The 12,913-nt window shown below is 43.5% G+C and overlaps 1 protein-coding gene across 2 annotated transcripts in view; it reads right to left on the bottom strand.

Annotated features, from left to right (window-relative positions):
• Positions 1-678: 678 nt before the first annotated feature.
• ADAMTS20 (ADAM metallopeptidase with thrombospondin type 1 motif 20) overlaps positions 679-12,913 on the bottom strand; it is a 112,592-nt gene continuing 100,357 nt past the window's right edge. For both annotated transcript variants that reach the window (XM_084811815.1, XM_084811814.1), the window contains 9 exons: positions 12,658-12,828; positions 10,785-10,985; positions 8,776-8,905; positions 8,590-8,684; positions 8,404-8,498; positions 6,373-6,506; positions 4,815-4,906; positions 3,909-4,013; positions 679-768 (listed from right to left, as the gene is read on the bottom strand). In XM_084811815.1, coding sequence (XP_084667941.1) covers positions 679-768; positions 3,909-4,013; positions 4,815-4,906; positions 6,373-6,506; positions 8,404-8,498; positions 8,590-8,684; positions 8,776-8,905; positions 10,785-10,985; positions 12,658-12,828 — 1,113 coding nt within the window. The remainder of the gene's footprint in view (positions 769-3,908; positions 4,014-4,814; positions 4,907-6,372; positions 6,507-8,403; positions 8,499-8,589; positions 8,685-8,775; positions 8,906-10,784; positions 10,986-12,657; positions 12,829-12,913) is intronic.

The raw sequence follows: 12,913 nt of genomic DNA, 5'->3' as shown, positions 1-12,913 counted from the left end.
TGCCCCCTACACACACACTCACACATGCAGTCATCGTGTGAAAAGTGCTAGAGAGCTGCAAGCAATCCTGGCTCTCTGAGGAGTGTTTTCAGTGGAGGCTGGTGGCTCCCATGTCAGTGGGGCGGGAAATCCGCTCCGGGTTTCAGTCAGAACCAGTCAAAACTCCAAAGGAGCTATCCAAGTTCTGACTGGTTCTGACTGAAATCTGGAGCAGATTCACTGCCCCACTGTCATCAGAGCCACCAGCCTCCACTGTGCTACATGCATTTGTAAACATGTTTGCCATGTTCGCTCATTACAGTTTTATATGTACACACAAACCACTAGGTGTACAATTTGGGTTGGATCCAGATTGAGTCATACTTGGAGTAGACCCATTGAAGTCAATGGGACTTGAGTTTCAAGTTCATTGATTTCATTGGTCCTACTCTAAGTATGACTCAATCTGGACGCGACCCTTTGCTTTTGAATGTGCAAAATGGCTTTGAAAGTATGGCCCCAAACCCGCTGCAGTCTTCTGGAGGTGGGAGTGATGGCTTGAATCCCTTATATTAGCACTGAAGGAGGAGGATGAATTCTGAGTAAATGAACATTACAGAACTGAAAGAATTGAGATAATAACAGCACCTTAAATATGAACCTTAAGAATTTTTTTCTGTCATCATCACCATCATTATTTTACAGCATCTGAAGTTGAAGACCAGTATATCCATTAGGCATACATTTCCCACAGAATCCTCCACATCTTCCATATATTTTAGTGTCATCCTGAAAAGAACAGAAAATAATTTAATGGGAAACCACAACTATACAAATTTATGCAAAGTGATTGAAATGGAATAAGCCCATATACTCTACTCAGTTTTCACCCTGGAATCCAAGTGTGAACAACAAGAACAGCAGCAGCAGAAGCAGCAGCTGTTTTGTGGTACCCATTTCTTCATGTCCAAGGAAGCTTGGGTGTATGTTTTTCAAACAGCTTCCCTTACTAAATGGCAACTCACTTTTGAAGCTGAACAGACTTTCAAAAGCAGTTTGTGATATGATACAGGGATGTGCTGTTAAAAGAAAACACATTAATAAGACCTTGGGTGTGCCTCAAATAGCTCTTTGCATCCTGGCCATTATTTTCTTAAACTCATCATAACCTTTGACCTATCCCAGCTTTATCCAAGAGGGTAAATTAATGTAGCATGTTCATGACATCCCCATCCTTCAAATTTGCTAGTGTGTTATCTCACTGCTCCAATGCACCCAAGGGTAAGGGAAACAGCCCAGAGTAATGCAAACCCAGAGAGAAAAGAGCTGTGGATCTGCATGGCAGCAGTTATCCCATCCTGGTACAGATCAAGGAATGTGAGGGCTTTGCTGGCACAAGTGAAATCTACAGGGTGTTTCAAAAAGATGGACCCAATTTGAAATCGCTATATCTCTGCAACCACGAACCGCCCATAAATGAAACACTTACCACTTGAAAGGGTGGGGCATAGACTTTCAAATGATTACCGCTAGATGCCTCTCTCAGCACACAAACAGCTCCTAGCGTCAGTCATTCGCAAGATGGTGACTCTGCAACACAAGGCGTTTTGCGTTCTGCAGTTCAGCAAGACTGAATCCACAATTGCGGTGCCGTGTGTGTTTCAATGGCATTTTGGCATTGATCCGCCAACGCCAAAGAGCATCCGTCGTTGGTACCGACCATTTGAGGAAACAGGCTGTTTATGTAAGGGGAAGAGCACAGGGCGACCACGCACTTCCGAGGAAAACGAAAGTGAACGTGTTTTGTGCCATTTCTCAAAAAAAAAGGTTTATGGCCCTTTCTTTTTCGAGGGAAACACAGTTACGGGGCAAACGCATCTTGAAATGCTGCAGAACTGGCTCTTTCCACAACTAAATCAAGATTCCGATGACTTCATTTTTCAGCAAGATCGAACACCGCCACACTGGCACCTGCAGGTTTGACATTTTCTAAATGAGACACTGCCTCAACGTTGGATAGGCCGCATGCACGGGACCCCAAGACTTGGCGCTACACTCTTGGCCCCCGAGATCTCCAGACATTATACCCTGCGACTTTTTCTTGTGGGGATACATCAAAGAATGTGTTTTTGTGCCACCATTAGTGACTAATCTGGATGACCTCAAAAACAGAATCACGGTGGTGGTGACTTAAGTGGAAGAAGACACTTCAAGAAGCATTTGGGACGAATTCAACTATTGTCTTGATATTGTCCGTACAGCAGGTGGAGGGCACATAGAGCATTTATAAAATGGTTAGTAAAACTTGATAACTCATTAAACCATTTGGTGTAATTGTAATGTCGCCATCGTGAAATATACTGCTTTGAAATTGGGTCCATCATTTTGAAACACCCTGTACTATCAGGCTGTTAAATTTGGGGGACATATATTTTCATTGACAAACTGACAAAACCATCATCAGTGCTAAAGTGTAAACATACAATATAGTGCAACATATTTAACAACAAACAGCTAGTAATGTTAATAGATAATTAAAAGTAATAATTTCTCACAGCAAAAATGCCATCATATTGTGAATTTTCCTGTAATTCCCCTGGGGCAAAACTATCTACTGAATCTGGCATCACATGGTGAGATCTATAGTTAGTGATGGTTACAAAAACCTAGTTTCATATTTTTTCTTGCAGTTTGGTATTTATTTATTTATTTAAAACATTTCTATCCCGCCCTATATCTTTAAGGTCTCAGGGTGGCATACAGATACAATCAATGTAAACAGTAAAAAACAATAAATAATTTAAACACCTAAAAACATACTGAACTATTAAACAAGCTAAAACCAGTTAAAATCTAAAACAGTTAAAACAATGTGCTAGGGAATGCATTTAGCCCTCAAAGGCTTTGGCAAAAAGCCACATTTCTACTTTGTTTTTTACATTTTTACCGAAATGAGACCAATGTCTGTGCCAATCGGGCCTCCAAGGGGAGGGCATTCCACAACCAGGGTGCCACAGCAGGGAAGGTATAAATCTGACCACATTATTAATAAATTAAGTAAAAATATTTTAAACAGATTTCAGGGTAGTGTTGAGGTACCATAAAACATCAATATTGTAGTAAGAAGCAGCAAATAAAACCACATAAACAACACAGAAGCATCACGTTCATTTAAAATCCATGCATACATACATACGTACATACATACATACATACACAAAATGCCTAGGTAAATGAGAATGTCTTAACCTCGCCTATTCGGTATATTCTCAAGAAAACTTTACTACAAAGGGAAACATCTATTTTCTCTAGATTTCTTGCTTTCCTCTGTCTGTATATCATCTATTTCTGGCTGATGTTCATCGTCTCCTTAAAAACCTCCAGCAAAGGATATTCTACCAACTTCTGTTGGTCTTGCTTGCTTTTAGGAAGCTTTCTTCTGATATGAACTATAAATCTGTATCTGCATCACCAGGCTTGAATTCACTGATATTTGAATACTGATGCAGCTTCCTTCTCAGGCAGGCTTCACACATAACACAGAGAATGTACATGCTTTGGAAACCTGTGCATCTCTCTGTTGGGGAGATGCACACGTTCCCCCTTGGCCTGAGGACCTGTAATCACGGAAAGAAAATGAGCAAGTCACCTGCACGTTATCTCTTCTCTGTCACCTGCCGGGCAGCCCCAGGTCTTTCCCCCCACACTTTAAACAAGTCCATTTCTTCCAGACTCACCATGCCAGTTTCTTTGTTATCTTGCTTAAACAGTTGTCTGCAATGACATCTCTATAGCTTCTTCCGTTGTGCACTTAGCACTTTCCACTTCTTGGTCCCTGACTGAAAGTTTCCATACTAATAACCAACTCAGTTGGAATCACCCTCCCATCCAACTACAAAAAAGAACTAATCATTTGAACAACGACTTACTTGAGATTTATGGATCTGAACAGTCGCATAATTTCCCTGAGCAATCCATTTCACTGTAGGGGATAGCCTCAGTCCAGTTCCTGCCAAATTGATGCCAAACTGCCCCTGTGAGTGGAGGAAAGCAAAGCGTGTAGATCAGCTTTCCCCCTTTGGAACTCCCTGCCCCTGGAAGTCAGGCAGGCACCAACACTGCTGTGGGCGCCTTGTGAAAGCAGGTCTTTTCCAGGAAGCATTCCTTAACTAACCAGCCACAGTTTTTACTGGCATTCTGTTTTTAAAAGAACAGTTTTAGCTATGGTGTTTTAATTCTTTTTTATTTTTTTATTTTTTTACTTCGTGTGTTCACCACTGCAGAATCCTTTTTTAGATATGGAGTGATAGTATACAAAATGCTGTAAATAAATAAATAAATAAATAAAATAAACGTTACAGTGTGGCTAACAAATATTGCTAATATTATATCACAGGATGTTATCCCACTGCATCTCTCTGGGAGAAATACAAATTAAAGATAAATCACATAGAGGGATAATAGTTATTCAAAGAACTGAATGTGGTATGCTTGTGCACGCACATTCACACACCGGGGTTTCTTCTGTACCACTGTCATTTCTGATCAGCAGGCTTTACAGACTTTTGAAACAATACCAGAAGTTGTAAAGCCTGTTTACCAGAGCCAGTCATGGGATACGGGCAATACTGGGCAATACCTTTGTCATACATATTGTCTGACTCGGACCTAAAGCAGAATTGCTGAAGGGAAGTTTTGGGATCACAAGAGGGCAGTGTTGTCTTGTAAACACAAAGCACAAGATTATTTTGCTTTTAAGTCAGTTTCTGCAAAATACTTAACATACTGAAAGTACAGTTGACAAAAGAAAACCCAACCCCATTGCCACCTTGTACCTGTGGGCACCTAGCCGCACTATAGCAGTCTCCAGCGGTGGCAAAAGGAACGGGCTTCCCAAGCCTGGTATGAGCAAAGCGGAAGTCGGTGGCTAGAAATCAAAAATGACATCTTGTTATTGAAAGTGGAACAGGTTTAATTAACCTTAAGTAGTAGAGGGACACTGCTCAAATTGATACAAAAACCTGTGTGCATAGGGACTTTCCATTCTCTGAAGGGGAATATTCCACCTACACACAGGAATTCCCTGTTCTGTATGTATGCTATTCCCTTTCTAATAGAATATGTGGTTGAGGGAGAACCACTAGCCATGGGCCAGATGTAGCCTGTGGGGCCAGCCCATTCAGTTGCAGCCTCCCTTCCTTCCCCCCCCCCACAGTCCCAAATTAGTCTTGTTTAAAACTTTTCTCTTTCCCATGCTGCATCCTCCCCAAAACTGCTCCTGTATCCCCGTATGAATGTGTGTGAGAGAGAAAGACAGAAAGAGAATGAGCATGTGTGGTGGTCTGACCCACTTTTTTGCTTTGTCCACATCCACCTTTTGCTTTGGTCACACCCAATTATTGCTTTGGCCATGGGTACCCCCAGAAGGCAGTAGAATGCAGCCCTGAGGCTGAAAAAAAATTCATTTCTCTTTTCTCTCAGTTCCTCAAAGCATCTAATTTAAGGGGAAGAGTAAACATGACAATGGAGATTCATGAATAGCTCTCAGGTCGCTTTACACTTTTGCATAGCAGCCTTGGGGCTGTGTGTGAGAGAGATCCAGATCAGGACCAAAGTGCAGGGGGAGTTTGAACCTTTACCCATGCCAGTTTCCCAATGAAAATTGCCCTTCTGAAGCTGTTACTCTGCCTCACCAGGAAAATCATACATGCTTCCTTCTGCTTGCGCTGTAGTCTAGGGGTTCCTTCACACTGGGCTTTTATCCTGCGATTGAGATTGCTCGTTCACGGAAGTTTACGGGCTCTTTACCATGTCATCACCATGATCATTCAAGGTGTCTCCTGCACTAAATGCCCTTTGTTCCATTTTTAAATAGATCACAGATAATGAGCTACCAAATTACCCCGTTATGTTCTGCTTCAGTTTCATCCGTGAAAAGAGTAAAAGCAGCAAGAAGAGGAGAGAGATCAATGAAAGATAATGGAAGACTCAGATATGGGGAGAAGGAGGGGGGGGAAGAGAAGAGGAGTGCGTATAAAGGGAGTCAGTTGTGCTCCTGCATTTAAAACATAAGCAGAAAGCCACATTTTAAATGCAGGATTTTAGGCTGGTGTAGAAATGCCCTAGATCTGCGTAATGGCTGGTATTTGCAAAAATCTAAAGAGACTGGAAAACTATTTGCAGATATCTGTCATCACACTGAGTTTGGGCCTAGCACAACATACGATGACAACAGTATAGCAGTCTTCTCCAACCTGGTGTATTAGTTTGCAGTGGCAGAGTGGGTGGAAAAAGAATGTTCTTCCTAAATGGTAGAGCTGGACATGAAATTTGCAATTGTAACAGTCACTCAAGATTTTGCGAAACTTATAATAGTATTGCGCAAAGACTTACTTTTGATTTCCAAAGAACTGAGATCAATTCTTATTTTTCTAAAAATGGTGTAGCCAGCTGCAGGGTAGTCATTTCTGCACATGCAATCTTGGCGTCTACTTCCATTAAAAGGACACTCGTATGGATTTTGCAGCCTACAAATAAACATCCTTTAGCTTTTACTTTAGTATATTTGGTAATATGTTGCATCACAATGCTGCTGTATATTAAATACTTGAACAGGGTGAAAATAAGATTATTTTATGCTACCCAGAGTATTGTACAAATACCTACAGATGTGCATCTAAAACCAGCTGCACAATCCAGCCTGTTTAAACATCTTTCAGTCCTATCGATCTCAAGGAGAATGGGGTAAACATGTCGTTAACTCTCCCATTAAAAATATATGGGATTTAGACATGATGAACTTTAGCTGGTTAATGCCCAATGTGCAGAGCCAGTAGAGATGTAATGCTCGGGAGTGAGCTGAACTGAGTGGTTCTGCTCCACATGGTTTTAGCGGAGCTTTGCCAAAATGACAATGTGACTTACAGAGGCTGGAATGGATTCTGCGATCTGCTCCAGGTGAATTGGTGGGTTCTTTGCACATGCCCAGTTTGGAGCATGCAAGATATTACCACTCTAGGTGGCAGCCTTACATGTCCCAGTAGTATCAAGCACAGCCAGCAGGTGGTGAAAAAACCATCCACTGTCTACATCAGATACAATCAGGGCAGGTAAGATGGATTTGTTAGAACATTCTGGGGACTTCCCAAGCTGCTCTCGCAGCTGCCTGGCATGCTCCGAACCTCTAGTATTGCCAACAGATGGATGTTCTCACCACTTACTAGCCATGTCAGACATGGTCCTAGCATTTCCAGAGTGGACTGAAATCCCTCTCTGAAAATGCGTCGGCTCCAGGGTGCCTTCTCAGCTACAGTGGAATTCAGGAGCATCCCTTTGTAATGCTGGCTTCCCCTCAAGTGCAAGTAAGGGCTACACATTACATTGTTCATACTTTTTAGAACAGCGTCCTTAAACCAACCACTTCTATCTTGAAGACAAAGCAGTTCAGGGGCCTAATCCAGAATGTGCTTGTGATCAGTTTCTTGCACCAGTTTCCTGCTTAAACCTCCCCTTCCCCAGATGTTCACCCCCAAAGGTGCTACTTACTTACTATTTGCTACATTAGGAGCGAACAGTAGCTAGGCAGGGGATGATTTACAGCAGGAAATCATTGCAGGGTCTCACTTGATTGGGATCAGAAGTCATCCCATATCAGGACCTTGCAGCTGCTTTTTCTAAGTACTTGAAAAAAAAACTCCATAGAATAATGTGAAGTGTAGCTTGGCCATAAGAAATGGGAAGCCAGCTGTGGGAATTTGCAGCTCCCCCACCCCCAATCTGTTCTTCCCCCCTTGGAACAGGGCATCTCATTATTCTATGGCTGAGATAGGAAACAGATTTAGGGCACAATCATATGGCTGCTAGTCAGCGGCTAGACGGCCATAGGATAGGTGGGTTCCCAGAAACCGACCTCGGAGCCCGTGCTCTGAGGTCAGTTCCTGAAGAACTGACCCCCACGCCCTCCCACGCCACCTTGTAGGCAGTGTGGATCGGCCCCACACTCTGCACTCATAACAGCAGTGTGGAGCTGCAAAAACGGGGCGTTCCCGGGGGTGGAGTGGGGCAGTTGGAAATCCAGCAAGACACATCCTATGTGTTGTCTGGTCACCGCTTCCCATGTTCTGAGGTCCCATGGCTAGACAGCTGAAATTCGATGTCTAGCCGTGAAAGCAGGGCTGGAGAAACGAGGAGCAGATCCGCTCCTCACCACTCCTCCCGCCCTGCACTGGATAGGCGGTCGCCCCTGGGGTCGGAGGCAACCGTCCATCTTGATAGGATTGCTCCCTTAACCTTCTATTTGTAGATTCCACAATGATAATTCAGAACTAGGCCTGCATGTGTAAATTAGACATACAATTCTGCAATTAGGACATGATTATATCTACAAAACAACAAAAGTGTTTAAATTTTTTTAAAACACAGTACCGATATCCATATACTTCTGAAAAGTTATCTGCTTCCCCTTTAGCCAATGTTAAATATTCTTTGGGATTTTCTAGCCACATGTCTGAACAATAAATCTACAAAATAAAAACAACAGCATCTTAGTTATTTTAGATAAAAGTTTTATTTTACAGCTCCCCACCCCCACAATAAAAGCAACAACAATACCTTTATCATTTTCCCCTTAATGTTAAGCAAGTATTCACCATCCTTCTGAATCTTTTTTCTAATCTGGATTTCTTTGCAGCTGGTTATCATCTCACCTAAAAATAAATGTTCTGTTATGTTATTTTCATGAATGAAACATTCCATTGTATATTCCTGTATTTCAGGCCAGCAAAGTCAATTACTTACAATCTTTTGTGTGACATATTCGTCTAGCTGCAGGTTTCAAATGTGCTGGACACAAGTCACTGAATGAACCATTTAATGTCATGCATTCTACTCGTCTTTCTGTTGTCCCCATTCCACAAGGCACTGAGCACTAAACAAAGATTACAGAGTTAACTGAAAAGACCATAAAGCTTACTTACTTACACCCACTCTACTCCTGAGCAAAGAGACATTTCGGTAGGGATGGCAGAGAATTCCGCCACGGATCTCGGGGAGGCCGAATGCCAGTGCATTCAGCCCCCCGAAATCTGTGGTGGAATGGCCTGCCCCCCCTTGCCCCCCCCCCCCCGTGGATCCCCCCGGGAATAGACTTACCTGGGGCGGATCTTCCGGGCGGTGGTTGCGGCTGCTCCGGCGGCTGGTCTTCCGACCGGCCGCTGCCGTCACCATTTGCAGTGTTTTTTTTGTGTGTTTTTTACACACACGTGATAGGCTATATAAGTTTTTACGTAGCCTAAAACGTCTGCGTTAAAAAAAAAAAAAAGGCATACGCAAATGGCGGTGGCTACAGCCGCCGCCATTTGCATACACCTCTTTTTTTTTTTTTACCCAGATGTTTTAGGCTACATAAAAACTTACGTAGCCTAAAACGACTGGGTTAAAAAAAAAAAAAGGCATACACAAATGGCAGCGGCTATGGCCGCCACCATTTGCGTTCCTTATTTTGGCACGTCTTAGTCTACGTAAATAATTACGTAGACTAAGACGGCAAAAATAAGGGGAACACAAATAGGGTCCACTACGCTATTTGCGTTCCCTTATTTTCGCCGTCTTAGTCTACGTAAATATTTACGTAGATTAAGATGTCAAAAATAAGGAACGCAAATGGCGGCGGCCATAGCCGCCGCCATTTGTGTATGTGGTTTTTTGTTTGTTTGTTTTCGCAGAGCCCTCCGCGGCTGGAAATCTGGCTGCGGACGGCTCTGGCCTGGCTGGGCCTGGCCAGCTGCTCCGCGGAGCTGCCGTGGAGCACAGCTGGCCACAGAGGATTCCGGGGGGAGGAACGGAGCACCTCTCCCCCGTCCAGGATTCCGGGGGGAGGGACGGAACGCCTCCCCCCCACCATAAACATAATCCGCGAACAGGTAAGTGATTTTCGTACATCCCTACATTTCGGGGATTCCAGCACTCACCAGGGTTCAGTTTTCATAGAACACAAACCGGTGGGCTGGCTGGGAAACCTCTGGTGCATGGAGCAGAGACAGTCCATGGGAGGGCCCCACGCAGCCCACCAATTTCCTGATGCCCTTATCTTTTATGCAATGATAAAAAGACCTGCCAGTGTAAGACCAGTGTTAAGACTATCTCATGTTGATTCATGCTCCATAAAGCCAGGAAATTGGAAGCTAAGATTGATGACTTCATGGATGTGCTCCATAATCACTGAAGATGTTGTGCAGTGTCACAAATTATGCTTGCTTACAGCTTGCTGTCCATGCACCCACACTTTTCCTTGGACTTTCAGGCCCAAATTCAGATGGGGAGGATGGAGCGCCTGGAACCAGCAAAGATGCACCCATGTTGTCCTGGCCCTGTATTTCCTTATTAAGCATCTGAGTCTTCCTGTTTGCTAAAGGAATGTGCCTGTGAGTTGTCCCATGCCTGTTTGTTGAGCAAACACAATTTGTGACTAATGCAGAGGTCCTCATAGACCTTATGGAGCAGAAAGAGAAAGGTATGCCCTCTTCCAGAACAGTAGTGGCCATCTCTGCAGACAGCCACCATTCAGCTAATCCCCATAACAGTAGGGAATCTGCTAGGCTAAACTTGCCTAAGGAGTTTGACCCATTCTAGAAGTCTCCCTGTTGCCCAGATTCCAACCTTACATTCACAGAATGACTGAGTTGGAAGAGACCCTGTGAAGTCATTTAGATCAAGCTTCCCAACTTATATCAAAGCAAATAATCGTTGATGTTACTATTCCTTTCTGGAGTGTGGCACTCAAAATTAACTTGCTCGTCTATACTCACCTGACTCCATTTTCCCACTTTCCAAACTGCAGCATGCAGACAAGCCTTCACATGGCATTTGTTAATCAATGGTGATTGCACCACTGGGCAATCTCGATAAGCTATTGATCGAAGGCCATAGGCGACGCTGTTCCAGGCATCATGGGCTTCAACACAGTATGTGATCTTCTGCTGGTACTCAAGATAACAACCAGCTGGACACTAGAATGATAAACTACTTCACAAAAGGCACATAAACATTAATGTTTATAGTACTTACACCCTTGTCCTATGCATATTTACTTTCAGTGGACTTAGTCCCAAGGAAGTGGATATAGGATCGCAGCAGGGGAATCTATACAGCTGGGGAATATTGTCAGTGAACAGTCAGTCACTAAAGGTGCAGAGATGCAATAACAAAATGGTGTGTTCTTGAGATGGACATTCTGAAAACTGCACAGTTGTGATCCTTGGACGGATTTGAAAAAGAAATGGCATTTAGCAGAGTTATCTGACATTATTCTACACTCTGCAGTTGTGGGGTAGTTTCTGACAGCCCAAAGAACAACCAGTTAAAGCCAGACTACTTACTGATGAAGCCAAACCATTAACTGACTGAGGCTGCATTCCTGTGTATACTTACTCTGGAGTAAGTCCCATTGAACTCAGTGAGACTTACATCTGAGTAAAGATGTATAGGATAAGGCAGGGTTGGCCACTTGGGGCTCCAGATGTTGTTGGCCTGCAACTCCCATCATCCTTCACCATTGGCTATTCTGGTTAGGGCTGGTGGGAGTTGCAGTGCGATAGCATCTGCAGTTGCCCGCCCCTGGGAGAAGGGCTGCACAATCCACTGAAGGCAATTAACTTTAACAGGTCTACATTCAAGCACTGCTGCTTTACTGAGTAGTAAACTGGGCTGTTAGTATTTGGAAGGGGAAAGAACAACAGTTATGATGCTGCCACACAGAAGACCACCATGTCCTCATGTGTTATAAGCAGAAGCCCTGGGGGATTGTGTTGAAACCTCTGGAAAGGAGTACCCTATATAGGAGGTCCAACACAGAGAAAAGCTACCTAGAAAAAAGGAACACCTTGGTTGTCATCTGTCATCTTCTACAATTCCTTGTCACATGACTGAAGTCCAATTAATTATAATGCCATGCTGCTAACCATATCGAGAGCATCTTCGTACACTGGATTGGATCCAGAGTTCTGTAAGCTGAGTTCTGCCCACAGAATGGATTTCTTTCAGGTCTCAGTTCCCCCTTTCCCCAGCTATCCTCTGTGCCTCAAAACAAAATCTTCCAAAAGGGTTGACCTTCTGGAACAACATGAAAGGTGGTACAAGGGGCTACAGGGGGAAGTGGGAGACCCGAGAGAGACCCATTCTGTGAGAGGAACTCAGCTCATGAAACTCTGGATCCAAACCAGTGGATCTGTCCTTCCTCTAATTACCCTTCAAGAAACTCTGCTGGATCCATGTACCTTTTGCGAATGGAAGGGGCTCAGTCCCTTCCACAAATGAAAGGGCACTTTGGAATCCAACTTTGGAATACAACACCAACATCATCATGGCTTCCTTATGCATGCACATACAGTCAAGAAGACACTCATTGTTGCATTATGTTCAGAGTACGTGGTATGAAATACACAACTTTTTCAACACAAAAAGGCAGATCGGTCTCCACAATGGAGAATGCAGTGCTGTGAAGCAGCTCCTGTGGGTCGCATTTGATGTTGAAAGTAAACCGAATTGAAGGCAATTGAGATAATTCAAGAAAAAAAACTGAACTATTGGTGGGGGAGACTGTTTGTGCTCCTGAGCATCAGAAATTGCTATGCTGTTTTCAAGTAGAAAATAAACGGCCTGATCATAAATGGATACATTTACCTGTGATGAGTCAACTGTAATGACAACATATTTACAGGCAGCTACTCTGCATTTTTTGCTGGATGGAGGTTTCGTAGCAGGATCGCAGAGCCTTTCATTCACTTTGACCCTGTTTTCATCCACACACTTCACTTTCCGGTATGTTTCCTTTTTTCGACATGAAGGGGAACACTGAAGATGACAAGAACAAATCTAGCCCTTTCTTATAAGGGAAAAAAAGGCTACAACTCTGAAGCCGTGTTTTTCCAGAAAAACC

The sequence above is a fragment of the Heloderma suspectum genome, chromosome 7 (genome assembly GCF_057233095.1).
Source record: "Heloderma suspectum isolate Gila_16-S chromosome 7, 16-S_ref, whole genome shotgun sequence".
Taxonomy (NCBI): Eukaryota; Metazoa; Chordata; class Lepidosauria; order Squamata; family Helodermatidae; genus Heloderma; species Heloderma suspectum.
This window is presented reverse-complemented; position numbering and strand designations above follow the sequence as displayed.